The 25,074-nt window shown below is 43.9% G+C and overlaps 1 protein-coding gene across 3 annotated transcripts; it reads left to right on the top strand.

Moving 5' to 3' along the window:
* The first annotated feature begins 1,748 nt into the window (after positions 1-1,748).
* LOC120808491 (single-minded homolog 1) lies at positions 1,749-11,858 on the top strand. Of its 3 annotated transcripts, none has more exons than XM_040161447.2 (12): positions 1,749-1,987; positions 2,761-3,202; positions 4,696-4,778; positions 4,940-5,029; positions 5,139-5,247; positions 5,518-5,603; positions 5,936-6,135; positions 6,344-6,450; positions 6,644-6,791; positions 9,145-9,301; positions 9,403-9,790; positions 10,218-11,858. In XM_040161447.2, exons 2-12 carry the CDS (start codon positions 3,028-3,030, stop codon positions 10,958-10,960), a joined length of 2,286 nt encoding a protein of 761 aa, XP_040017381.1. In that variant the 5' UTR covers positions 1,749-1,987; positions 2,761-3,027; the 3' UTR covers positions 10,961-11,858. The 3 variants fall into 3 exon arrangements, with proteins under 3 accessions (XP_040017381.1, XP_040017382.1, XP_077949274.1); XM_040161448.2 differs by having other exon boundaries at positions 1,766-1,987; positions 9,406-9,790; XM_078093148.1 differs by lacking the exons at positions 1,749-1,987; positions 2,761-3,202; positions 4,696-4,778 and having other exon boundaries at positions 5,143-5,247.
* Positions 11,859-25,074: the final 13,216 nt, after the last annotated feature.

Below are 25,074 nucleotides of genomic sequence, written 5' to 3' on the forward strand. Positions count from 1 at the left end.
AGGGAGGGACAGCGAAGCGAGCTCCCCTGTTGTGGCGGCCTGTGGTGAAGCATTAACAGGATGTCCTGGAAGGGTAAATCTTCTACCGATCGGAGCTCATAGCTCACCTCAGAAAACACTGATTATAGCAAGCTGTCTTCAGCCTGATGTGCTAAATCTCCCGGAGAAAATGACCGTTTGTTTGCAGGCCCATTTAAAAAAAGAAACGCTTCAGGGCTCCGACCACAGCAATAGGGTTGATTGTGGAGAAGAATTCAAAGTATTTGGATGTAGAAGGATCTATGAAGGGAACAAACCGTGGTGACCTCTGACCAGTGGGGGGGGTTCCGGTAAAACATATGGGAGGGAAATGAGAGCGAGTGATTCGTCACAGAGAGAGAGAGAGAGAGAGAGATGTGAGCAGGTCCGAGATGACTTCAAAGATTTGATAGGTAAACCTCTTTGGAAATATCCGCCATGAATGATGCAGTAACACTCTCCTACGCTCTCTCTCACGCGTGCGCGCTCGTACTCGCTCAATAACGCGCGCGCACACGCACGCACACACACACAAACACACTCAGACACACACACAAAAGGAAGGAGATAGGAGTGTCTCCAATTATTGCTGGATTCAGCAGCAATTCAAGGTCTAATTATGTGCGTAATGAGCTCACCGTCATGCGCACGCGCCCCAGTCAACGCGCCCACTGCTGTGACCCCCCCCCCCCCCCCCCCGTGCCTACCTCCTCCCCCTCCTCTCCCCCATTCATCTGGGTGCTTGGTAGCAATAATTAAAAAACTACATGCGCCGAGGCGATCCCATCTGATTCCCACCACGGAAATTAATCCTCAGAGAAACCTGTTTGACGGGAAGCGAACTACGGCCCGAGCCGCGGCTCTCTCGGCCAGGTGGCCTAAACTCTTTTGCATTTAGTTTTTTTTTTTTTAAAAGAAGACAACCACAAACTCCAAAATAAAACAACGGACTGAGTTTGCCGGTGGGACAATGTCAGACATGTCATCAATTCTATTGGTCTCCGTGCACAAAAAAATCAGAACGCAAGCTTAAGACTGAATTTCTTTAATTTAAAGTTCAGGTATAATTATATATTGAATAAACGCATATAGAAGCAAGTAGACCATCTTCCTGCTTTGATAGCGTCTTTTTGTTTCAGAAAGATCAATTAAAAAACATGAATCGAAGAGAAATCCATGAGAGATATTCAATAATTTATTCCGCTGTTTTATGTGTTTTTATCGCTGGAAACGTCACCTATATTGGAAATTCATTTTTGCCAGCAAAAAAAGGAAAACACTTATCTACTGATGACAAATTATGACAATCAAATTATTTTCAGTTTAGCTGACTATGTTATGTCAGATCATGTGAACAAAAACATGATGGTTGCCTGTTTAAACTGTAAAAATTAATGAATGTTTTTTTTTTCTCTTGCATGTTTGGCATTAATAATTACAACCTCGCGGTATTTTATTGAATGCCAAAAAAATAATCCATGGCAGTGCATTTTATGTAAATGCATCTATTTATTTCAGCGTGATAGCCACGTGAACGACAAACACACACCAAGATCACATCTAAACCCACTGCGGGCACGTCCAAGTGCCGCGCGCACGTTTACCGTCCACAGCTGACGCCCACGATAGCGCTCCAATCACAGAATGACTTTCAACACCTCCGTCCAATCAAACCGAGGCAGCCGCGAAGTGGGCGGTTCCGCGGCGGCTCTGGAGAGAGACATTGAGATAGTTGAGGAGAGGAGGCTTGTCGGGCACGAAAGCCACTCGTTGCGTGTCCTTATAATTTGGAGAGGTGTATGCGGCGCACGGTCCCCGCGCTTTTCCAGGTGGAAATCCAGGAGGAGCTGAGACCAAACTTAACTGGGACGACTGGTGAACTCGGTTCAGGACAGGTGGGATTCCCAGTTGCCTGGCAAGGCCAAAGGATCGATTGACGCGCAGGAAAATACAGTGTATCACAGCGCGGGTAGGAATACTTCAAATATCTCTGTCAACAGATCTGTCAGTGGTACTGGATGATAATACGTGTTATTTCCTTAAAACGGGGGTGGGGGTTGGGGGGGGGGAGGGGGGCTACGTAGTGCGGTGAGATTATGTCACAGTTGTTGTTGTTTTTTCTCCTCACTGCTGCAGTGATCGGCCTTATGGTGCATTGTTTTTCTCCTTTTGAAGCAACAGAAAATGCAACAAAAAAAAACTATTTCCTTCACAGGTTTTGTGAACATATTAACATATTAAAAGTCTGGCTTCTTTGCTTGGGAGGTGGTCATGTCTGCAGTGTGCACAAACCGCTTGCTTTATAAAAGTTCAAAGTTGTTTTGACCCATCTTCATGACATCACGATGTGGTACACGGGGGCTTTTCAGAGTTGTCTCTGAATATACTGTTTTTACATTATTTAAAAATTGTTTTTGTATTGTTGCTGCTCCTCGTGCTGCTGTTAGAAGCCGAACACACGTTACGCCCTCCTCAATAAACCAGACATTTATTTTGATAGGAAATAGATGAGGAAAACAATTATTACCAGACTGATGCACAATAAATTATATTTGTTTTGATTGAAGGTTTAAATGTATATATGTATATATCAGCAGTGTTCAGCTACATCGGATCTGCAGGCCTGTTGACAGACTTAATTAAAAAGAGAAAGCGACATCAAGTTCTGTTAAACTTGCTCCTCTGCAGATCAACATACAATGATGATGATGTTTTTTTTCCTTTATCTTCTGTGTTTTGCAGGTCATGGATGAGATGCCGCAGTACAGTGGATGTTTAACTACAACCAGCTGAAGTATCTCTGACCACCATCAGGACCTAACGGGGATATTTTCTCTTTTCCTTTGGGATTCAACTGGTTACATAAAAGCTTCTTTTTTTATTTTTTTTGTAAATAAAAATCAGCAATGAAAAGGAGTCATAGCGGAGAGGAATCAGTGAAGCTGCTGGTTTGAATGACCCCCCGTCTCGTACAAGGAAGGACACATTAAAAAAAAAAAAGGCGCCGACATGAAGGAGAAATCCAAGACGGCCGCAAGGACTAGACGGGAAAAGGAGAACAGTGAATTCTACGAATTGGCCAAAATGTTGCCTTTACCGTCGGCCATCACCTCTCAGCTGGACAAAGCCTCCATCATAAGACTCACGACCAGTTACCTGAAGATGAGAATCGTTTTCCCTCAGGGTGAGCGAGAACACAGTTAACACACAGACACACACAGAGGAATACAAATTACATTATTATATATATATATATATATATATATATATATATATATATATATATATATATATATATATATATATATATATATATATTGTTATATTATTGGTGTATGGTGTATATAATATAAAATAATCATTCCAAGATATAATAATATTTGTAGTAGTGCCACGATTTAAATTGTTCTTAAATCAGACAATAAAATATTGTATTTATCACTAATATTCGACACGTTATAGACGATTAAAACAAATCAAATAAAACAAAATTCAAACGGATACTGTTCATAAAGCCGCGCTCACTTAAGGTATGAAGACAGACAGTTTTCAGCGGTCACGGTAGAGTTGTGTTCAGTGTGTCTAAAGGACACGATCTGCCACCATCTTTTATACACGTCTCTGTGGGCTTCTTGGAACTGTGTGACCGAGAACAGGACGTACCAATTATCTAGAACAAGCCCGGCACGGCTTCTAATCACCCAAAGACATGCAAGAATCACCTGACGCGGGCTCTCCTGAGTAAGAAGATGCTACTAATGATGCAACATAACCGGATACCCGCGTGCTTCCACCACAGATAGATTTATGTTTTGCTGGTCCCACGTGTCACATAAAATAAATGTTTTTTAATTATCTGTAGTATAGAGAAGAAAAAAAAACATCGGCCGTATTTTAATATTATTATATCTATTAATTTCCACCTTTTTCCCCCTACATCCTTTCATCAGGTTGATTGATATTAAACTGCGTGTCCGAAAGCAAACAGCTATTTCATTTCGATTTACAGAAGCGCCTAATTTATTGATGACACCCGAGCACACGAATTATCTCATGAGAGATTGCATTGCACTGAGGTGAGCTGGCTGAGTGTGCTTTGTTCGAAAATATAGGCCTACAAATTCAGGGGTGTGTTGGACAAAGACATTTCCAAGATAGACAACATCTGGGGTTAAAGATGGACGCATTACACATCTGCATATTCTATTCATAGTAATGGAGGATTCTAAAACCTAATATTTTCTGTGGGCATCTGGATGAATTAAAATACCGTCTAATAATTCAAATTTTTGTCATCCCTGCGGATTGAAAGTGCACAGTGAAGTTGTTATGAGACGTATCACCTGTGCACATTGTGCACCGACAGATTATCGAGGCTCGTGTCTGCAGCCCGAACAACGTGCGGCGGCCGGGAAGAGGCTCTGTAAACGCCTTAACACTGAACAGGCCTCTTCAGCAGGCGCACATCTGGATTCTGTGTCTGAACTGGCCTTTTTTCAGAAGTGTAACCATCGCTATAATAATTACACGAATATCAACAGTAATAACAACGAAATGTGCTAATATCGTTCTTCATTGTCGATATTTAAATTTAAAAAAAAAACGCCTTCTCTGTTCTCAGATTCGTTATAACGTCAAAAAGCAGCCAAGCGACATTGATTATTTCACTGTCTACAGGTTTGGGGGAGGCTTGGGGTCATGCAAGTCGGACAAGATCTTTGGACAATATTGGACGAGAGCTGGGAGCTCATTTACTGCAGGTATATTTATTTCTATAATGCACCATTACGCATTGTTACTTTGCATTTATCATGTTTTATTACTTATTGCTATTTCCTTATTTCCACAATAATGACTTTCTGCAAGACGGGAATTTGGTCGTGTGAAATAAATTTGAGAGGTAACTGCCGTTTATTTCCAGACGTTGGACGGATTCATCTTCGTTGTGGCTCCAGATGGGAAAATAATGTACATTTCCGAGACGGCGTCGGTCCATTTAGGCCTCTCTCAGGTCCGTTTAAAGCTCACATCCTACAAACACACATCGTCTTGGAAGTGCTTTTGGGGAAATGAAGTCACCGTAGTCTTTCCCTGTTAATTACACGAGTTATTATCAACAGGTAGAGTTGACTGGGAACAGTATTTACGAATATGTCCATCCGGCCGACCACGACGAGATGACGGCCGTGCTGACGCCGCATCAGCCCTACCACTCTCATTTCGTTCAAGGTAAAAAAAGATTCACGTTTCATAAATGCCTCGCATAGCATATGCAAATGAGCACTCTGACGCAGTAAAAGAAAAAAGGCAGATTTGTTTGTTACATAAATAATTCAATTGCATATTGTTATTAAAAAACGCTTGGGAGTTTGTGTTTGAAATGTCCAGATGGCAGCATGTAGTTCGTTATAGCTCCTAGGGTTGTTTCATTGGACGTGTAATGTATAGTCATACATGTTAAAACATTTTTTTTTTAAAACACGTGTTGTCTTTTTTCAGAATATGAAGCGGAGCGCTCTTTCTTTTTGCGGATGAAATGCGTGCTCGCAAAAAGAAACGCGGGCCTCACCAGTGGCGGATACAAGGTAATGGAACTGAAGCTTTGCTCCGGGCCTGTGGTGTTTAATTAGCTGTTTTCGAATTAGCAACGCTCTTAATTGAGGAAGAATATTTCATTAATTAAATGAATTGAAAAAAAAAATGGAGACCAATATTCAAATTAATTTCCTCGCTCTTCATAGACTATTTAGACATTTCAATATACTTTTGTATTTTGATAATATTGCATTTAAATAATTGTTCTATATTTGTGGTTAGACGCATATTCGATGCATGTATTATTATTATCCAAACGTGTAATTCAGCATTTCCCCATCTACATTTACAAGCTTCTCCTGTTTTCTGTGGGTTCCACCAGGTGATCCACTGCAGTGGCTACCTGAAGATCCGCCAGTACAGTTTGGACATGTCGCCTTTCGAGGGCTGCTACCAGAACGTGGGCTTGGTGGCCGTGGGTCACTCCCTGCCGCCGAGCGCCGTGACCGAGATCAAACTGCACAGCAACATGTTTATGTTCAGGGCCAGTTTGGACATGAAGCTCATCTTCCTGGACTCCAGGTGCGCGACCGCTTTGCCATATGATGTCATTCCTTTTGTCTTGGGGTGTTTTCGTTGTGATCCAAAGTGTGCGCTTACTGTCAATTATGCATTTTTGTCGTAGTTCCCAAAAGACACAACTGCAAATGTTGCTTGTAAAACATTTATAACTCAGAGAAGCTGAGCTATCCCTGATGAACGCACATCTTGATGGTTGATTCCTCTTCAGGGTGGCAGAGCTGACAGGTTACGAGCCCCAGGACCTAATAGAGAAAACCCTTTACCACCACGTCCACAGCTGTGACATCTTCCACCTCCGTTGTGCACACCACCTCTGTGAGTTTCGATCCTGCACTATCATTCTTTTACAACAGGCCGGCCGACCTTCTTGATCCCAGAATAAGTGCTCCGACAACCTGCTGCGGCCGCCGCTGCAGCCGCATGCAGGGGATCACAAACGGCACAAAGACACAAACACACACACCCTGTTAAATGCGGTAATTATGTTTTCTTCTTTCGCTTCCTTCAGTGCTGGTAAAAGGACAGGTCACCACCAAGTACTATCGTTTCCTGGCCAAGCACGGGGGCTGGGTCTGGGTCCAGAGTTACGCCACGATCGTCCACAACAGCCGGTCCTCAAGACCTCACTGTATAGTCAGTGTCAACTATGTACTCACGTAAGTCTCACTTAATATTCCCAGAATCAGAGGAAATATATGAAGTTCAAAAACTCGATTTAAGAATATATTCGTAGTGCTTTCTTGAGACGTTTGTTCGTGGAAAAAGGTTCTATTAATGCATATCAATAGGTTTGAATCTTTTATTTGCAAGTATGAATCAAGCATTTCAGATATCAGGGTTGTTGCATTTTCACATCTATGTTAACATAATACGAGGTATAAAGGGTTATGTTGGGCCTAAAGCAGCTCCATTTCAATGGTGTTTGCAGAGAGAGGAGCATTGATTATGTAAATTCATATCATACACTCTCATGATCCACGCTTGTAGCTCACTCTGCGATACGACGGCTCTTTGTCTCTTTGAGAAATCTTCGTCTTTATCCCTCTGTAGCCTCTCTGTACAAATCCACCAAATAGTGGGTCTGCAGGGCTCAGGCAGCTGTGTGTTATGAGAGCACAAAGCACACTAAGGCCCTCTGAGAGAGCAAGACAAACAGCAGCGTTCAACCCCATCAAAAAACCTCTACTGTCCCCATCGATCGACCGCCAAAGGAAAGCAAAATCAATCAAACGGGGAACTAGGAATCAATAGCTATCTCATAGCTGTAGCGCATGTTGGATTTTCCTTGTTAAGTTTGGTTGATCCACATGGGCTTTTCTGTGCAAGTGTGTGTATGTGCGTGTGTGTGTGCCATTACGTGTGTAACAGGCTGTGTAGGTGTGTGTCTCTCTCTCTACGTGCATGCATGCATGTTGCTGCAGTCCACCTGTTTGTTTGTTTTTCCGCGAATGGAGCAGGGAGAAAACAAACAAAACTGCATTAAAATGGTTGTGAATTTCCAATCGCATAATTAACTCCAGAAGTATCAAAAAGCTGCAGTGCAGCACCTACATATAAAATCAAACAGCAATTCAATCACCCTGCCCTGACAGCATTTTACCCCAACAAGACTCCATTAATAAATCATGTTTTGGAGGTGGGCTGGTGGCGTATTTCAGACATGAGGTGCTCTGACATTGACCCCGAGGTGGAATTCGACTAACACAGCTGAGTTTGCACAAAGGCCCAACATTATTGGCACAGACATAAGTCATCCAGGGCACCGATAGGATGCAGAACCAGCCATCGCGACTATACCTGCGAGAGCAAATAGCACTCACACTGTGTGCTCGCTGTCCAAACACCGCCTTTCCCCTTAGGTGGTGTACATAAAGAATGGGTCATATTTAGTGTCATATTAAAGAGGCTGGCTGTGCGGGGTCAGGGACGGGCCACAGGGTTTAAAATGCCAGGCAGCTGCTATTACATACTGTTGATGTGATAAGTTAAGAATAGGCTCATGTTTGCTGAACACTTGACACAGGAGCCTTTTTCACTCCCTCGACATCAACGCTTGAGTTCAGCCACGGGACAGTGGGTCGAAATGTCAAAGATGGTGCACGAGCTGCACGGCCATATGCACGCGAAAGGCCACTATGATGCTTGCAAAGGAGGTTGAGTGCAGAGATAGTGTTCGTCCACATGCATGTGGGCTCGCTCACTTTGCATTGCTTTCCGAGGGTTCTGGCAATGGTTGCACGGCAGGAAAGAATGATTAACTATCTCTGTGGTGTCTGTTATTCATCTCAGAAAATGGAGGAACTTTCTCTTTAATTTCTCTTGAATGTTTTAACTTCTCATAGTCGTCACATGACTGACGGTACAAAAAGTGGGTTCGTAAAATAAGTCTGTATATGCAAGTTATCTATGCTCAATATTGACCATGACGTCTGCTGCAGACTAATAAATGATTATGTCACAAGAATGTACGCGGAAGAAAGAAGGTGCAAAGGTTATTTGTGGAGAATGTTAGTCTCAATGTTTGAAAGGCTCTGAATTGATTAGGAAAATCTGGAGGGAAACACATTGCCTTCCATCAGCCATACCCTTGAGCAAGGCATTACAACATCAACACTTCAACCATCAAAAGTGGAAGCCATGTGGGATTGCACTCAGTGCTGACATTGCTGACAAGTCACAATATTAGTTCCAGTTAAATCAACACTAAACACGAGTACACTGTAGGCTGATTGAAATGTCATTAAAGGCTTTCTGAACAAATTACATTTTCAAAATGAAACTTAGACTATCCACAAAGTAATACAATATGTGTATTGAAAAGGCAATGCAATTCTCTTGAACACAATTTGTGGCAATCTATCCAATATTTGTAAAGACATTCTAGTGTTGGCCAAAGTGGTGGACTGGCCAACGTTTCCATTTCAAGAGCCACTAGCATAGCCAAAAACCTAAATATGGGTTCAAAGTTTTCTTTAGATCCTCTAACATATATTTTGTTTGTGTTCAAAGGGATACTGAGTATAAGGGAATGCAGCTTTCATTGGACCAGATGAGCCCCACCAAGCCAGCTTTCCCCTACGCTGACAGTCACGGAGAAGACAGGAAGAGCACCAAGTCACGTCTCACCCAGGCCAAGGCCAAAGCCAGAGTGTCCCCCTACCCGCAGGTAAAAAACTGCCTGTTTTTTAACTGAAAGAAGACTTGCTGAAGGCACAATTGATAGACCCTCACACGCTCCCAAAATTGGGATTTTCTTGTTTCCTTCAGCAGTTTTCAGCTTTCAACCCAGAGCGTTCAGAGTCAGACCAAGACAGCCAATGGGGAGGGAGCCCGCTGACGGACTCTGCATCTCCTCAGCTGCTGGATCCCAGCGAGGCCGCCGAGGCCTCTTGTGCCTACAGACTGTATCCAGAGCCAGGTTCCCTGTGCTGCAGCCTGGGTCTATCGGAAGAAGAACTAGCCCATCCCCAAACACATCCTCACAGCACCCCCTGCGACCGCGTGCAATGTCAGAGCGGCCGCTACTTCCTTGGAACCCCGCAGTCGGGACGCGAGGTGTGGTGGGACGCCACTCGCTCCGTGCTCTCATTGCCAAAATCCTCCGTGGAGAACAGCGAGGGCTACGAAATCACATCGTACCACGGAGCCATTCACGGTGAGTTGTTAGGGTCGAGACGAGAACCATCTGTCTTTGAAAATAGCACTGGCCTAACTTCTAGTTGTTTTCCAAATGTTATCATGGGACTTGCCAAGTTGTTTACGCCGTCTTTGCCAGTGTGTCGATTGCTACCATCTGTTCCAAAATTGCCTGCAATTGAAAGCCAAGTTGGGGAAACAACTCCGCACTGTGCATCTGCCAAGACATTCACTAACAGATAATGGTTATAAAGCTGTTTAAAGCAAAACATAACCCTCACACCGACGACTTATTAAAGTATTAACACTCACCACTTCAAATTAATGAAAAAGAGGTATAAGATGCAAATCATTTTGGGGTTCAGAATCAATTAGCAGAAATACTAACACAACGTAAGTCATTGATTGGACAGTTTTGTAACGTGGCCACTGAACTCTCCTTACAGGACGGGGCCACTGGGATGAAGACAGTGTAGTGAGTTCACCGGATGGAGGCGGGTCCACCAGTGATTCTGGAGAGCGTTACCACGGCGACCACTTCCGGGCAGCCCCCCGAGAGCCCAGCAAGATGGAGACGCTGATCCGAGCCACACAGCAGATGATCAAAGAGGAAGAGAGCCGCCTGCAGCAACACAAGGCGCCGCTGGATGTCTCAGGCCTCGCCAAGACTCACAGCCCGTGCTTCACATCCTCACTGCCACACCACTCTCAGCTCACCATGACCAGCGTGGTGTGCCGTGGCCCGGGAGCCCCCAACATCGACCTCACCTCTGAACGCCTCCATCACCAGGACAGTGTCAAACTACTGGCTCCCCACGACAATGACGAAAACACCACCAGTCCGGCGTCTCTATCTCGCCTCAGCAGCCCCAGCTCCGACGGACTCCCCAGGGCGTCCCACTCCCTCACCAAAGACTACATGCAGACGGACCTGTCCCCCCATCCTCCACAGCCGCAGGGGAGCCCGCTAATCTACTCAGCCCAGGAGAGGCAGCCACTGGACAGGCAGGCTGCCTACGCTCTGACCGGATACTCCCTGGAGCACCTTTACGACCCAGAGAACTTGCGGAGTTACTCCGGCCTGGCCTGTGCAGGAGTCCAGTACGACGTGGCGTCCCACGTGAGGATGCAGGCTGAGCAGATGCAGGGACACAAGGCCACGTCAGTGATCATAACCAACGGGAGCTGACGACATCTGGTGTAGATTGTTCCTATTCCCTAGATGAGGATGTCACAGTGGCGGTGCTTCATGCGCATGCAGACACTGAACAGGCACTTGATAGAAATAGCTGGACAATTAAAAAGAAAAAAAAAAAACAAGTGAAAGTTGCTGGGCTGATGTTCGCTTGTTGGCCGATTCAGCAACGCTCGTCTTTGTCTGCCATTGTATCATATCATTTTCTTTACCACCGGAGGATGTTATAAACTATAGTCTTTGGTTGGCCACTTCAGATGACTGAGGTCTGCTCCATTACATAGGGATATAGTGTTATTAGAATGGGGAACTGATTTACCCTCTGTAGGCTTGTGGGTCTTGAGTCCGGTTAAACATCAAGCCAGTGTTTCTGTTCCCAACACCTCACGCTCCAGTGGTCATGCAAGTTAATCTGTCTTGGACATTATTTCCAGAGGCAGACAGAAAATGCGCCGTTCCGTTACCCCTTAGCCTGAAAGCTCCATTGGTCCGAGCACAACGCTTGACCCACAAAGTGCAACGTGAGAAAGACAAGAGGTCCACTATTGTAAGATGTCAATGTTTCTTGGTATTTATTTGTCAGTGGGCTGTTTTCTGTATGTGCCATTTTCCAAGTAGAATTGTTATTGGTTGCAAAAAAAAAGTGTTTGGGTGTTTGGATCGCACCAATATAAGATTTAAATTTGAGGTAAAAATAACAGAAAAGGACGTGCTTCTGATATGTGAGTGTGTAATCTGCGGGCCACCTACTGTTTTGATGTGTATGTGAAATACCCTGGCTTAGAGGGCAAAGTGTGACGAGGCATTTTCATTCTCCCTATGCCCTCTAAATATAGGCATTATATGTATCGACTTACAGTTGAGGCTGAAATTAAATTGTTTACATATCAGAGTATAATTTTTCCTGTTTTTACCTCACTTAACAGCCAAAAGGTTTGCATTAGTATGCTTTTAAATCCTTACATCCTACTCTACATGCAACTGTTCTCAAAGATAACCACCTGCGTTTTTTTGTTGTTGTCATGAGAGCCTAAAAAGTTTAAACAATTATAGAAATGTGTTCAATGTCTTTAGTTTCTTATTTAATTTATGATGTAAATATCTCACAATGAACTTTTGAACAAGTGACTAGATTATTTATTAATTGGTCTTAAAAAGTCTTAAATCTGAATACAGTTGCAAACAAATCATTTTTGTCTCTTTTGATTTTTGTCGCACTAAAGTTATATCTTTAGTTTGCTGTGTGAATAGACTCACAAAATTCTGCTGTTTGAAAAATTGGGATACTGTATTTACAGTGTATATATATATATATATATATATATATATATATCAGACCGGTAGTTTTGATAATCATGTCAACAAAGTCTTTGCAAAAAATAAAACGGATCAAAGATAAAAATCTGGTTCAAAATGATGCTCACGTAGCTTTGGTAAAAAGCTAAATAATTTCCTAAAACAGCTGGCCTCTGTAGTTTGAAATCAAACGTTGTCAGCAAATTGAGGGGACAATATTATTTTGTTGTTTTTCTTTAGTTACAGATATTTACGATTGTGGGACTAATGTGAGTATTTGGAATGGATTCCAACTGCAGGAAGGTAATTAAGGAACATGTGACCCAGCACGTTGGTGTTGCTCTTAGGTGTATTTTTAATAGGGTTGGACATCAATGGAGCTTTATGCCACACAGAAGAAAGCTCTGTCTGGCATTACATACACAGACATTTGTATGACATTTTTAAATTGAAAATACAGAAACTCCAAAACCTGATTCTTTGAGTTTTTTAGATCTTCCGACAACAACAATTAAAAGAGGGCATTAATGCCAACAACTTGTCCAAACACCTCACTCAAGTAATTACAAGAGCAAACTGCTAGTGTGACTACCGAGCTGTCACATTCTAAATGGACTTGCAGCAGCACGTTCCTGCTGTTCGAGGCAGTTGAACTTGCACGTTTAGTTGCTTTGACCTCTGCTCGGAGGCAATTTCTCTGCCATGTATTTTAATAGATGTAAGTTATTCACGTGTAGCAGGCGAGCTGGCCTGCCTCGCTGTCTGAGCTGCGAGGGACCTGGACGAATCCCGGGCCCGGATGCGGAGCTCCCATCAGTCACCGCTGACATGACCATTGGATGGTCTGCCAGATATTACTGCTGCCGTCATTCCAGGAGGTGGAACCACTGCAGCCTCTGGAAGAATGTGTGCGAGTTTCTCGCTTGGATATATAATAACAAGGGAGTTTTTACCCTAAACACCGGGGCTTTTGCCTGGTGTGCCCTGAATGCTTTCACATGTCGAGTCAGCTACAAATGTGGCCAAACACTGGGCCCTTTGCCCAGACCGATCCCTTTCCACCCAAAATTGTTACAGCCCTAGAAAAATAAAAAAAGGGAATTAGAGTCAGAGAGAAAAATGATTCTGAGAAAAACAGATAATAATGAATAGGAGGGACTGAAGGTGCACTTTAGATCCAATACCAAAATATAAAAGTAAATAGAAATAACTCCTGCTCTGATGCTCTGAAAATCCTATCTAACTAAGTATTAATGTAACTTACATTACATACTTTCCATGCATAATACTATTGCGTAAATACTGATGATATAGTGTTTAAGCAGTATTTTAATGCTGTTTATGTACAGCTGTGGTATTTCCTCTTTAACAAATTACCTTAATTTGAACTTCATTTCATTCATTCATTTTTTGTATTCCAAATCAGCACCACTCTCTATTATAGAAACCTAGACTTTGTAATTGATAGTTTTACCACCGATGGATTCACAATTGTGAGTTTGTCTATGAATTGGAACATCATCTGTGTAGAATGTAGCCATACAACACGGCTGTCCAACAAATGTATTGGAGTAGAAATATGACAACATAAATGTGAGTGTCCACTGCAAGAACAGATGTGTCATGTTGATTATTCCCTTAGTCTCAGGAAACCCGCATGATGAACCACTGCGCTGGTTTGCCGTTAAATTGAATACACGATGCTGCATAAAAAAAAAAAAAACATCACCTTTGTTTACACCACAAGGCATTTGCGGTTAGAGGAGATGAAGATGCTGGCTGTGCCATGCTGTTGGCTCCACGTGGAAGTGAACTACGGAGCCACGGGAGTGAGATCTCAGGGTTTCACAACTGCGGGGAGGGAGAAATAGATCCTAACCTCACATACGACCACAGAATACCAGGGTGCAGGTGGTGAGGCTCAGAATGTCTACTTGATTGATTCCAGGCCCGGCATTGACCAACGATTGCATATTCATGCATCAATTATAGTAATTCAGCCGGGCGCTTGGTGAAGAGCCTCCCTCATGAAGCAGTTTCCCAACATCGCATCAATTTTGTAAAGATTGTTTTGTGCGTTCTTTATGGCCTCTTTGAGATTTATAGTGTTGTTGGGTTTATTCTTTTCTTACATTTTTTTTTTTTCTTTCAGCATTGAAATCGCAGCTTTCTAAACGTCCCGCCTCACGAACATAGCTGCACATGTGCGAGGTCATGCAAACATCCTTTTGTGTCTGCAAAACACTTCCCCTGCAGCAATAAAATCGGCCAATTCAGCCAGTGAGTCACCCGCAAATGAGTCGACCAAGGGCAAGACCTGGGAAAATCATTCAACCGGGGCGTTAAGTGACACCTCTACAGCGGACCTTGTTGCACCAGAACACATTTAGATGTTCTGATCGGGTGGACCAGGATATTGAGGTCATCCGGTCGATCTGATTGGCTGAGCGGGGAGACTGCGGTCGTTCTGCAAAGTGGAGAGGAAATAAGGTGTTTGTATCACAGCACATAAGTAGGGAGCGCTGCTTTGATGACATGCGGCTAATTACAGCCACTCTTTATAATTTGATGATTCTCCTTTTTGTATTTCAACAGTTTCAGTAAACAAAGTTTTAAACGAAAGAATAAAAGATGTTTTTGTATTTTTGTTTTCTGAACAAATCCCATGGCAAGACCAAAACAACTGCAAGATGTTTTAGGTTGAAATGTCTTAAAATAAACTACAGTGCCCTGATTTTTCTGTAGGGAAGGAATTATGACACCAGTGTTGCTCATGTGACCTACTGGGTCTCCACAGGCTGAGGATACGTTTGTTTTGTTCTCACAGGTTCTCTGTTCTATTATTATTTGGATATGTGTCATTGTATAATGAAGTTAGGAAATTAAAAATTAACCAATTCCTGTTGTTTCTTTCACTATTATTGGAGTTAGCAGTGAGTTTTTCTTGGGTTAAATATGAATTTAATAAAATAAACAATTATCTGAAGCATTTAGTGCCCACACAAAAAAACCTTTAACACAGTGTAAATGCCACACACTTTTTAAAACTTGAATTGATGGAACTTGTATGCAATGTCACCTCCTTCAACCGGACTTTTCTTGAGATCCAAATCAAACCAAAAGAAGGATCATTTTCACGAAACCGTAACAAAACCACCTTAATTTAAAACTCACTAATCCATGAGCAGTGAGGCTATTAAAAAGACCACAAGCACAATATCCTGAGCCCCCCCCCACACACACACACACACACACCACCACCAAGGCGCAGACAGTGGGAATCTAATGCCTTCCAATCCTGTGGATCCCTTTGTTCCTGATTTCACGCTTGATTTGCCCACAGCTTGAGTCTGGCTGGTATCAGCGCTCTTCTCCCTGCTTTCACTGCTGCCAAATCCAGAGGGCCACACGGGACCCATGCTCCCCCCCTCTCTTCTTTTCACTCCCTGTATCTCGTCTGCCACTGTTTGCTTCAACATGTCTGCAAAACGCTCTATGGCGCATGCCAATGAGTTTTGTTTTTTGTTTGTTTGTTTGTTTGTTTGTTTGCATCTCAGTTCATCTTGCTGTAAACATGGAAGCGATCTGCCCGGATCGGAGGGGAGTGAACTCGGATGCTCTCATTTTGCATTCCACGCAGTTCCTCAACAACAATCGCGTCCAGGAAACAAGTTAGCCACTGGAAACATACCTTTATTAAATTATTTCCTGTAGAGGTTCAAGGATAATCCCCCCGTGCATCGACAACCTTACTATATTCCTGCTACGAGTCGTTCACAAATCTTAAGGATGATTCAAACGCCTCTCACGAGAGGCCTTTCAGCCGCTCTGTTTTGAAATCTTCCGCCTCTAAAGTGGCACATCAGCCGGGGCTCTTACTGCTCCTACGGTCTCTCCAGCGCCCGCACGGCCGAGCAGATATTGTGACAGCTGCGTGATGGGGGCAAGAGGGAGGAAGACGAGGAGAAAGAAGGAGAAAGGAAAGAACGAGGAGCGGGTCCCCGGAGAGAGGGTGCCGGTGCTCCACGGCTCCGAGTCACCGCCTGCATGCCAATGAGGAGATTCCCCTGCAGCAGCAGAGGTGCAGCAGCAGCAGCAGCAGGAGGAGGAGGAGGAGGAGGATGGGGGTGGGGGGTGGGAGGGGCAGGCGTGCTGACACTGTACCGTTACAGTCCTTGATAGTCACATTGCATACTCACAAAGAGCTGAACACCAGATGGACATTTGCAGACATTTGGCAGCTAATCCGAGTTACTGTAAACGCGCTGGTGATTATAGTCGCTCTGTGACACCAATGATCCCAGTTATCAGATTTTTTTTTTTAAAGGGAAACGCCTCCATTAGTCGTTTTTGTCAAAAAATCATCAATCAATTACTGTTCAGTCTGTTTGATTATTTCGCGTCCTGTTGTAATTTGATTGCATTCGCTTTCCTCAGCCTGTCTGCAGTCTTCTCCTGAAACGCTCGCTGACAGCAGCTTTAGTTTTGTCTTCCCAGCTGGAAACAATAACTACAAGAGAGCGAGAAGGGAAAGACTTTGCATAACAAATCTATCCGGGGAATTGAGATATTTTCTGCGCAAGACTAAATTACTGCTGCATGCAAGATTCTCACCGCGATGTCATGTTGTTGAAGTTTGGCTGTTTGTGTCCCAACAATGTCACGGTTTGGCTGTTTGTGTCCCAACAATGTCACGGACGCCCCCTGCAGAAAAGAGATTCAAGCATTTTTATTTCAATTGCGGTAAGAATTGTATGTTTGTTTTGCAGGCGTTATCCGTTCTCGCTGACAGTCACATCTGTTGTCCTGGTGCTAACAGCAGCATTAGCTGTGCCTCTCCTCCCCCCCGCCTCGCCCCCTCCCTCAAGAAGAATTAATATCTAATTATGTCAGGTCACTCTTCCAGATGGTCCCATCAGATGGGCCCACTGTCTGAGCCTCACCTCCAACAAGCACCTCTGACCTTGGCGGCCACATCACCCCTGGCAACACAGAGTCTGAGGCCCATGCCGCTGGGAGGATGCAGCCAGGGGGTGCGCGAGGGTTTGGGGTGCACATAAAGAAGCAGAGAGGGAGGGAGCTGGGGGCGGGACCGGGTACGAGTTGGGCGTGCCTGATCTGCGTTGGATGGCTGCCTTCAAAGCGCCATGAATACATGCTCCCTGCCGAGGCCCTGATCTCCACGGTCATGATTCTGTTATTACACGGCGTGTCCCCGTGATGGGCAGATGGCTCAGCGCATCGGCACACGCATTCACACGCATTCAGCGCACGCCGGGCTCGTCGCATCAATGGACACAACCTGATACTCCCCTTTCTTGTCTCATTAGGAGGCTATAGAAACATAAGAACATAATAGGGGGGGAATTAAGTGCCCATGTGGATGTCAAAAAGGAGGACGTGGTGGAAGACGGGGACGAGGGCTAACAAGCGCGCGGCGCGTTCCTTTAGCTTTGTGTGGTGATTAGTGCTTTAGACAGGGCTGACGGGTAAAAGACGAGCCCTCTGGGACAGGGGCAGCTTTTAAACGGACACTTAAACAGCGCAGGGGAGCGTCAAAGCTGCGTATGTCATGTGAAAGAAGACAAAGGTTTGACTTATAGATACAGGTAACGTTATATACGTCTGATGTCGCACACAGCGTTTGGTTTTCCCGGGTTACACTGCTCCAAAACAATTGCCTCCATGTGGTGGTTACAAACATTTAAAATAAATCATGTATTCGATTTTGATATTTCACTATTAGAAATATTTTTTAAATTATGGTAAAACGTATTGTTATTGAAACCTTTGACACAAAGTATTTCAAGGATCTAAATAAAATTGGATTAAATTATCTAATAGTTTATTTAGATGAATAAAAAAGATACATATCTAAAGAGACACGATACATCTAAACAGTAAATGTGTGTGAAATCTTATTTCTTTCAAATTTACAGCCGCACTTTCTTTGTTTAAAAAATGTCTGTCCCTATCACATCCTTCTCTTTTACAATCAGTCACACAAAAGCCTCCTAAACTCTTGAGCAAACAGGAACTTCAGCAGAGCTCCTAACACAGGATGTCTCAGCCTTATATTTGAGCAGGAGACTCTGGACAAAGCAGCTAAGAAGAAACCAAACAGAGATACCTTTAAAAGGATTTAAGGCGTTAAACCACGTCTCATTCATTTGACTTTCTCATGTCTTTAGGGAGGGATATTAGATACAGAAGTGGTACGAAAGCACTATTCTTTACACACTAGGATGTAATGTACATCACACAATTTACGTCATCGAGACTTAAGCTTTTAAACAGTTGGCCAATTAAATAAAAATAAAGGGGAATGAGGAGATTGCTGGCTATCACTCACTCAATTATATTAAATGGCCCGACGCGTGTTTATATACACAGATAATTACTTGTGAAAAGGTTCATCATTATCATTACGTCATTACTTTCTGGCATTCTGGTGCTAAGTGTTTAACAAGATCAGCCTGCCAGTCACGTTTCTCCTCTCAGAAGAGCAGACAACGGACAACTTTACAAGCCGGCTGCTTTCTGTCGATGGTCCTGTATGAGAGCACAAGAGAAAGAAAAAGGCCTGTCTCCCTAAATCGCTGAACTTTTAGCATTAAGCGTTTTAACGGGACAGCAACAGAATTGAGCCACAATTTGAAATGACTACAATGATTCATGGCACATAGAAAAATACCGCAATTGAATAATCTGAATGGCTGTTATTTAACATCTAGTGGCATTTTTTTCCTACAAATATTAAATGAAATCATTTCTAATTTCCTAATTCCAAATAAATCGCTAATTGGATTTATTTTGACATTGCCACAAAATACACAACACCACAATTAAAACAAGGCCGTGGAGGTTGAGAGCGCGTTTCCGTCCTTTCATGTCACCACGTTGCAGCAGGAGTCCGACGATGGCCTCTTCTAAGCGAGCTATCACGCAACATCTGGCAGTACTGTTCTCCTGCTGTTTGAAGAATCGAGAAAATCAACCCATCATCTACCACCCCCCCCCCCCCCCCCCCCCCACCCCCACGCACCCCCTGCAGTCAGACATCTAAACAGCCAGCGATACGGACACATGTGAAACACACCTGCAACACGTGCTTAGGCAGGAATAATTCCATCCACACCGCACTTCGTTTGAGACACGCGGTTTTCTCTTGACCGCCAGCGGGAGTGTGATGTCGTTACAGTCCTCTAAGGCCTCCTATTAGCCAGTGCTCTGTAATCACTCTGGTGATATATTAGTACAATGAATTGATTACCCCATAATCCGATCACTCGCCCATTATTGATCTTTTATAGAGCGCCCCCCCAGACAATAAAGCTGTAGCCGCAGACTGTGGGTCAATAGGCACACGGGGAGAGGAGTCTCCTTGCAGCTAATTGGCTTATGAAATAATACAAACATTTTGCTTTCTCCACACCAGCAGAAATCAATGCAGAGCTTAGCTGCTGCATTCAAATCAATTGTCTTGGAGCCACATGTTGTACTATTTTCCGTCCGGACCTTTTTCCTTACGCTAAAAGCTTTAAGTAATTCTGCGCAGCTCCATTTCTCCATATCTCTGACTTTGTGACTGATTTTTCGTTTGGCGTTCCATCTTTCTCCCACTCGGTCGTCTTCCCTCCTACCCCCCCCCCCCCCCCCCCCCCCTCTCCTCTCCCCCTTTCCCCTCCCTGTCCAGCATTCGACTGATGTTGGGTTGCCAGATAAGTTTCTGCTTACAGGGAGACCACATCTGACACCCAGCTGCGTGGGTCATGGGCTGCGAGAGCAGCTGCTGGTCATAAATCACCCGAGCTGGAGGAGTTCTGGCACTCCTTCTGTCAGCCGTGAAACAAAGACGTAGAGGTAGCAGGGGGTCAGAGGTAGCCTACCGGGGTAACTACAGGAGACCCAGCAGCACCTCCGTAGCGTTTCACTGAACAATCCGCTGCTTTAAAAACGCACTTTAATTTGCTGGGGGGGGGGGGAGGGGGGTGAGTGAGGGGGGTAGTCAGCGAGAGAGGGTGCCAGAGGATGCAAATGCAAATTTAAGAAGTATGGTGTAATATGGAATGCAAGCAATTATGGTTCTACAGGCGATGCAGCCGGTGAGCCGTGAGGTCAGAGGACAGAAAACCCCTTGCTGAGTTAATGGAGCTGAAGTGATGCAAATAATTCCGTCAACAGAAAAGGAAAGCCTTTGTTACGTGTTGCAGACACATTTTTGTAATTCTTAATAATTGAAATGAGCTTTTTGTGTTTAAATTGAAACATTGGACATTAGTAAGTAATGCCAGAAAACGTTATGTTCATGTTATATATTGTAGACGGTAAGATTGTGGTTGTATCTGATGTAGGAATTAGCCTGGAAATGATTCATCTTAAAATCAATTCAAATCCGACACTCTTTGACGGCTGGGTAAAGTGTTTTCTATGGATAATTGAGGATGCCTTGTCACTACAATATTTTCATTACAAAAACAAACCTCTACGCAAAAACTGTCCAGTCATCTGTAAATACCATCACATTATCAACATCGGGGTATTTTGTTACTTAACTGACTTCAAAATTGAGTATTAAATAGAATTTTTTGGTCTCCTAATTGTGGTGGGAAAATGTCTGCAGAGATTTGGATATTAAATTGGGTGTTATTTCACAGAACAACAAATCTCTGGCAGAAATAAGAGTTAAAAGCACAACAGCTTTGAGAAGGAAGGGGGTTGAACAGGGGAGGCGCAGGTTACGTTTTTTTTTGGGGAGGTGGGGGGGGGGGGGTTACACTGGATCAGTCTCATCCAGCTGCACACAAGATGACCTGGGCTGTAAACAAGAGCACACAAACCTCTGGACTTGAGTATTTCTTCTGGAGTATTTCTTCTTCTCCTCAGTTATTAATTAGTTATTAGTTACGTCAAAAGCCGGCGCTGACTGGGTTTGTCGCTTTCCGCCGGGCGCTCTTAATTTCTTGAAATGTTCATTTCGTTGGAAAGAAACACGTATGCCAGAAGGGAGGAGAACGGGCACCGGGAAGAGAGACCAGATTATCAAAATGGAAAAGAATGACAAAAGAGAGAATGGGATGAGAGGACTTCTTTGCCCTTTGGTGTGAGGCGAGGGCCGATCGATAGCCGCGTAATGAGCCTGGTATTAGCTGGGGTGCGGAGGGACCGGAGCGGGATGGAGGGGGAGCAGAAAGGGGGGTGGGGGGTGAGGGAAGAGCCGGGATCTGATTCCCAACAGCAAACAAACCCCATTGCCGCGGACATCAGAACCAACACCCGAGTACACCTATTAAAGCCCGGATGACCCCGTGCTCTTGCTAATGACGAATTCACCCTCCTGCAAACTTCTCACACAGTCGCTGGCGGCTTCAGCGCCCGTCGGGGAGATGTTCCATCTCTGCCGAGCTGCTTCTGAAGCCAAACGCATTCCCCGAAGAGGACTAACGGAGGAAAAAAAAAAAAAACAAGCCTAATCCCGACTAAGAAAAGGACCACACTTAACATCGCCTCTCCTTTTTGCTACAGATTACCCGACAATGGTTCCTGACACTCTCTTAAATCCACTACACACTGGCAATTTGATTAGACACAAAGAGATTCGGGAGGTCGCCTTTGGTTGGTTGTTAGAGAAAGGGAGAAGGGGGAACAGTGGGGCGAAGAGGGGAGGGATGGGGAGGGGTGGGGGGGTCACCATCAGGTATACACTCAAAGCCAATCTGTTGCCTCGTCAATAGGCTCATTCTGCGGGAGGGGCCGGGGCTCGCCAGCAGCCCCCAGTCAGCCATCAGACCAGCCATCCAAGGCACAAGCCGGGGGTACGCGGAGAGAGGGCCACGCCTGGGTCCTCTGAATGGACGGATCAAAGCAGGGATAGAGGGATATAGAGGGGTACATGCCCCCCCCCCTTCCCCCTCCACCTCTTTTTGTGCTCTGGTGTCTCCCAAAACAAACGCATCCTCCTGTCCCCTGGAAGCTGCTTGGTGGTGGTCAACTGGGAGGGAACAGATGGCGCAGAGGACTAAAACTGGGAAACTGATTGAGCTACTTTGTTTTTGAAAACAGCCAATGGTTGAGTGGGGAAATTACGCATTTTTCTTAATGTAGTAAGGTTGTTGTTTGTTGTGTAGAAAAAGCGGGAACTTATTATTCTATCAATGACCTCAAGGTTACAGTGTGTAGTTGTTAAGTCAATCCCACAAAATATACAATGTCCTTCTGTGAATATTAGAGTGCCACGAATAGTCCCCAACAAATGCACTATTTATATTTGTTATAATTAGATTAGATTTGGGTTTGCAGACAGAAGGAGTTTGATATGGTGATTGGTGCAAAAAGCCAAACCCAGTACGATAATAAAAAACATAATTGAAAAGCAAAAATGTATCCTTTTTACAATAGAATAAATAAACAAACAAAAAATGAAGGGTAATGTTACCATACATGTGCAATCAAAGTGTCATGTGTACATTTAAAGCGAGTTGTGTAGGAGAATGTAAATAAAGTAAGTAGTAGAAGAGGCACTTGACATTGTTGCTTTTTGTCTTTTCCCTCTTCGATTTCCTAAATAAAATAAAAAGATTGAAAAAATCCCGTCAGTCTCCTAAAACCATAAAAATCAATTCAGGAACATTTGCTTTTACTTGATGACGTTTTGAGATATTTATTGAACCAACGACACCGTCTCTATGACAATTTCAGATACGGTCTTCAATGCATTATCCACGGTAATTCGCTGAAATGCATCACTTTCCATCATTTTTCAGCTGTGTTGGGTGGACCAACCCATATAATTCCTTATATCCTTCTCCTCCCACATACAACAAAAAGCTATAATATATAACGTTTTAGCTGCTAAACTCATGCTCAAATTGATATGTTTCTAATCAGATATTTTTTGTTTAGAGGAAAACAATCAAAATTGTTCATTTTGTATTACTACCATTATTTCCCCGTGCCGTGGAGAGTCACAGTCTCATTCTCTGCCAGCGAGTAGCGAGATATTCACAAAGCCATCAGAAGCAGGGCTTCCCGTAGATAGAACCCGTGCTATGGTAATCACATGCTAATCACAGTTAACACCAGCGCAGGGTCCTATACTCTAGATTAATGCATCCGTACCATATTCACGTTCTCATTAGCATAAATCAGGTTCACCCTGCCTTTGTAATTAGTGTTTTCGTGTGATGATAATAAGATATGGTGATTAGGTCAGGGTACTAGAATGGAAATGACTTGTCAGCTTAGTCGGGCCTCAAACTGTTCCGCACATGTTGGACTATCAATATGTGCTCCGTCGAGAAACAATTGATGATGTTGAAAGATAATTGAAGTTTGATAGTTGGATGTGGGAATCAAAAGTAGACTATTAATCACATTTCTGCATGACACTTGATGCATTAGCTGGATTTTCATGGCGGAGTTATGTTGAAGTTTAATCTTCCACGTAGCATGTTGAGTTTCACAATTCCTGAAATTCATTTTAAGAAGTCACATAATTACAGAACCACGTTAAGGATTTGGAATATTTAAGAGGTATTCACAACGACACTGAAATTGTGTATTTTTACTTTGTTACTGCTTGAAAATTGATTCAAAAGGGAAAAATAAAAATGCACTGTAGAGGTCAATAACATCACACACGTTTTTTTCCTTTTCTAATACCTGAACTAAATTACTAAATCACCAAAATACATTTTTATTAATCTCAAAAACAAACAACCTCACTCACTTCAAAATAAACATTTTTCACTGTCTGTTGTCAAAATGACACCTTCCAATACCAGGAAGTAAGTGAGAGAGAAAGTAAGTCTGGAGGCGATGCACACCTGTGCTGCTGGAAACCAAACCACACGGGGGGCGGGACGTGCCGCAGTGATTGGCGGGAGGTGGGGTCGGGTCATTGTGGCTTTAGTCTCCCACGGGACGCTCTCTCCCACCCCTGACATCCGCGAACACGGAGCATTCCTCTCAGACCGGTGACCCCGCGTGACGGACGGCATCCTCCGTGCCCGTAACCGAGTGATGAGACCTGCTGCAGCCACTGTGAGCAGGAATGTAAAAAAAAAAAAAGATATATCAATAAATCACCTAAATGGTTCAAAAAAAAGAAATAGAGCTGAACAATCCCAGTCATTAACATCTTTTCCCTCTGACAACCGTGGAGTGGGAACACATGAGGTTTAACGGAATCCTGAGTGGAATGAGAGGTAAACCACAACCCAAGACGGCGTGACGCGAGCTCGCGTCAGGTCAGTCGGGCCGTGCACCTGAATGCCCAGATAGAACTGTTTCGTGGCCACGGAGTCGCTACTAAACTTTGGGTCTCCCCTCTTTTCAGCTTCGGGTAAAGGTTAAAGGTTAAAGTCCTTTTTTTTTCCCCATGAGGGAGAAGTTTGAAACAAATGCAGAAGCCATCATATACAGGCCAGTGCACCATTTCTTGACACCAATCCCCATTGTTGTTTGTTTGAGGTCTCTGCATCCGATTGTAACCCCCGTCAGAGCCGAGGAATAGCTGAATGAGAGATTCTCAAACAGGGGCAGTAATTTGAAGAGTGTGTTTCTAAGTTATTCCAGCTCCCCACAGCTCAGCAGTGGCTGACCCCTTCTCCCCGTCTGTCTGCTAAGAGGCCTACAGGGAGGAATCAGCCAAAATTACCTTTATTGATCCGGAGAGACAGGTGAATACCAAGCAGGTCTCCCTTCCCTTTCGCTCTTCTTGTCTCCCATCACTCCCTCCCCCTGCCCGCCTGCAAGAGCAGAGAATATTAAGAAAAAAACAGGGAGCATTAATTTAAGAGGAACTATCCTAA

The sequence above is a fragment of the Gasterosteus aculeatus genome, chromosome 18, assembly GCF_964276395.1.
Source record: "Gasterosteus aculeatus chromosome 18, fGasAcu3.hap1.1, whole genome shotgun sequence".
NCBI lineage: Eukaryota > Metazoa > Chordata > Actinopteri > Perciformes > Gasterosteidae > Gasterosteus > Gasterosteus aculeatus.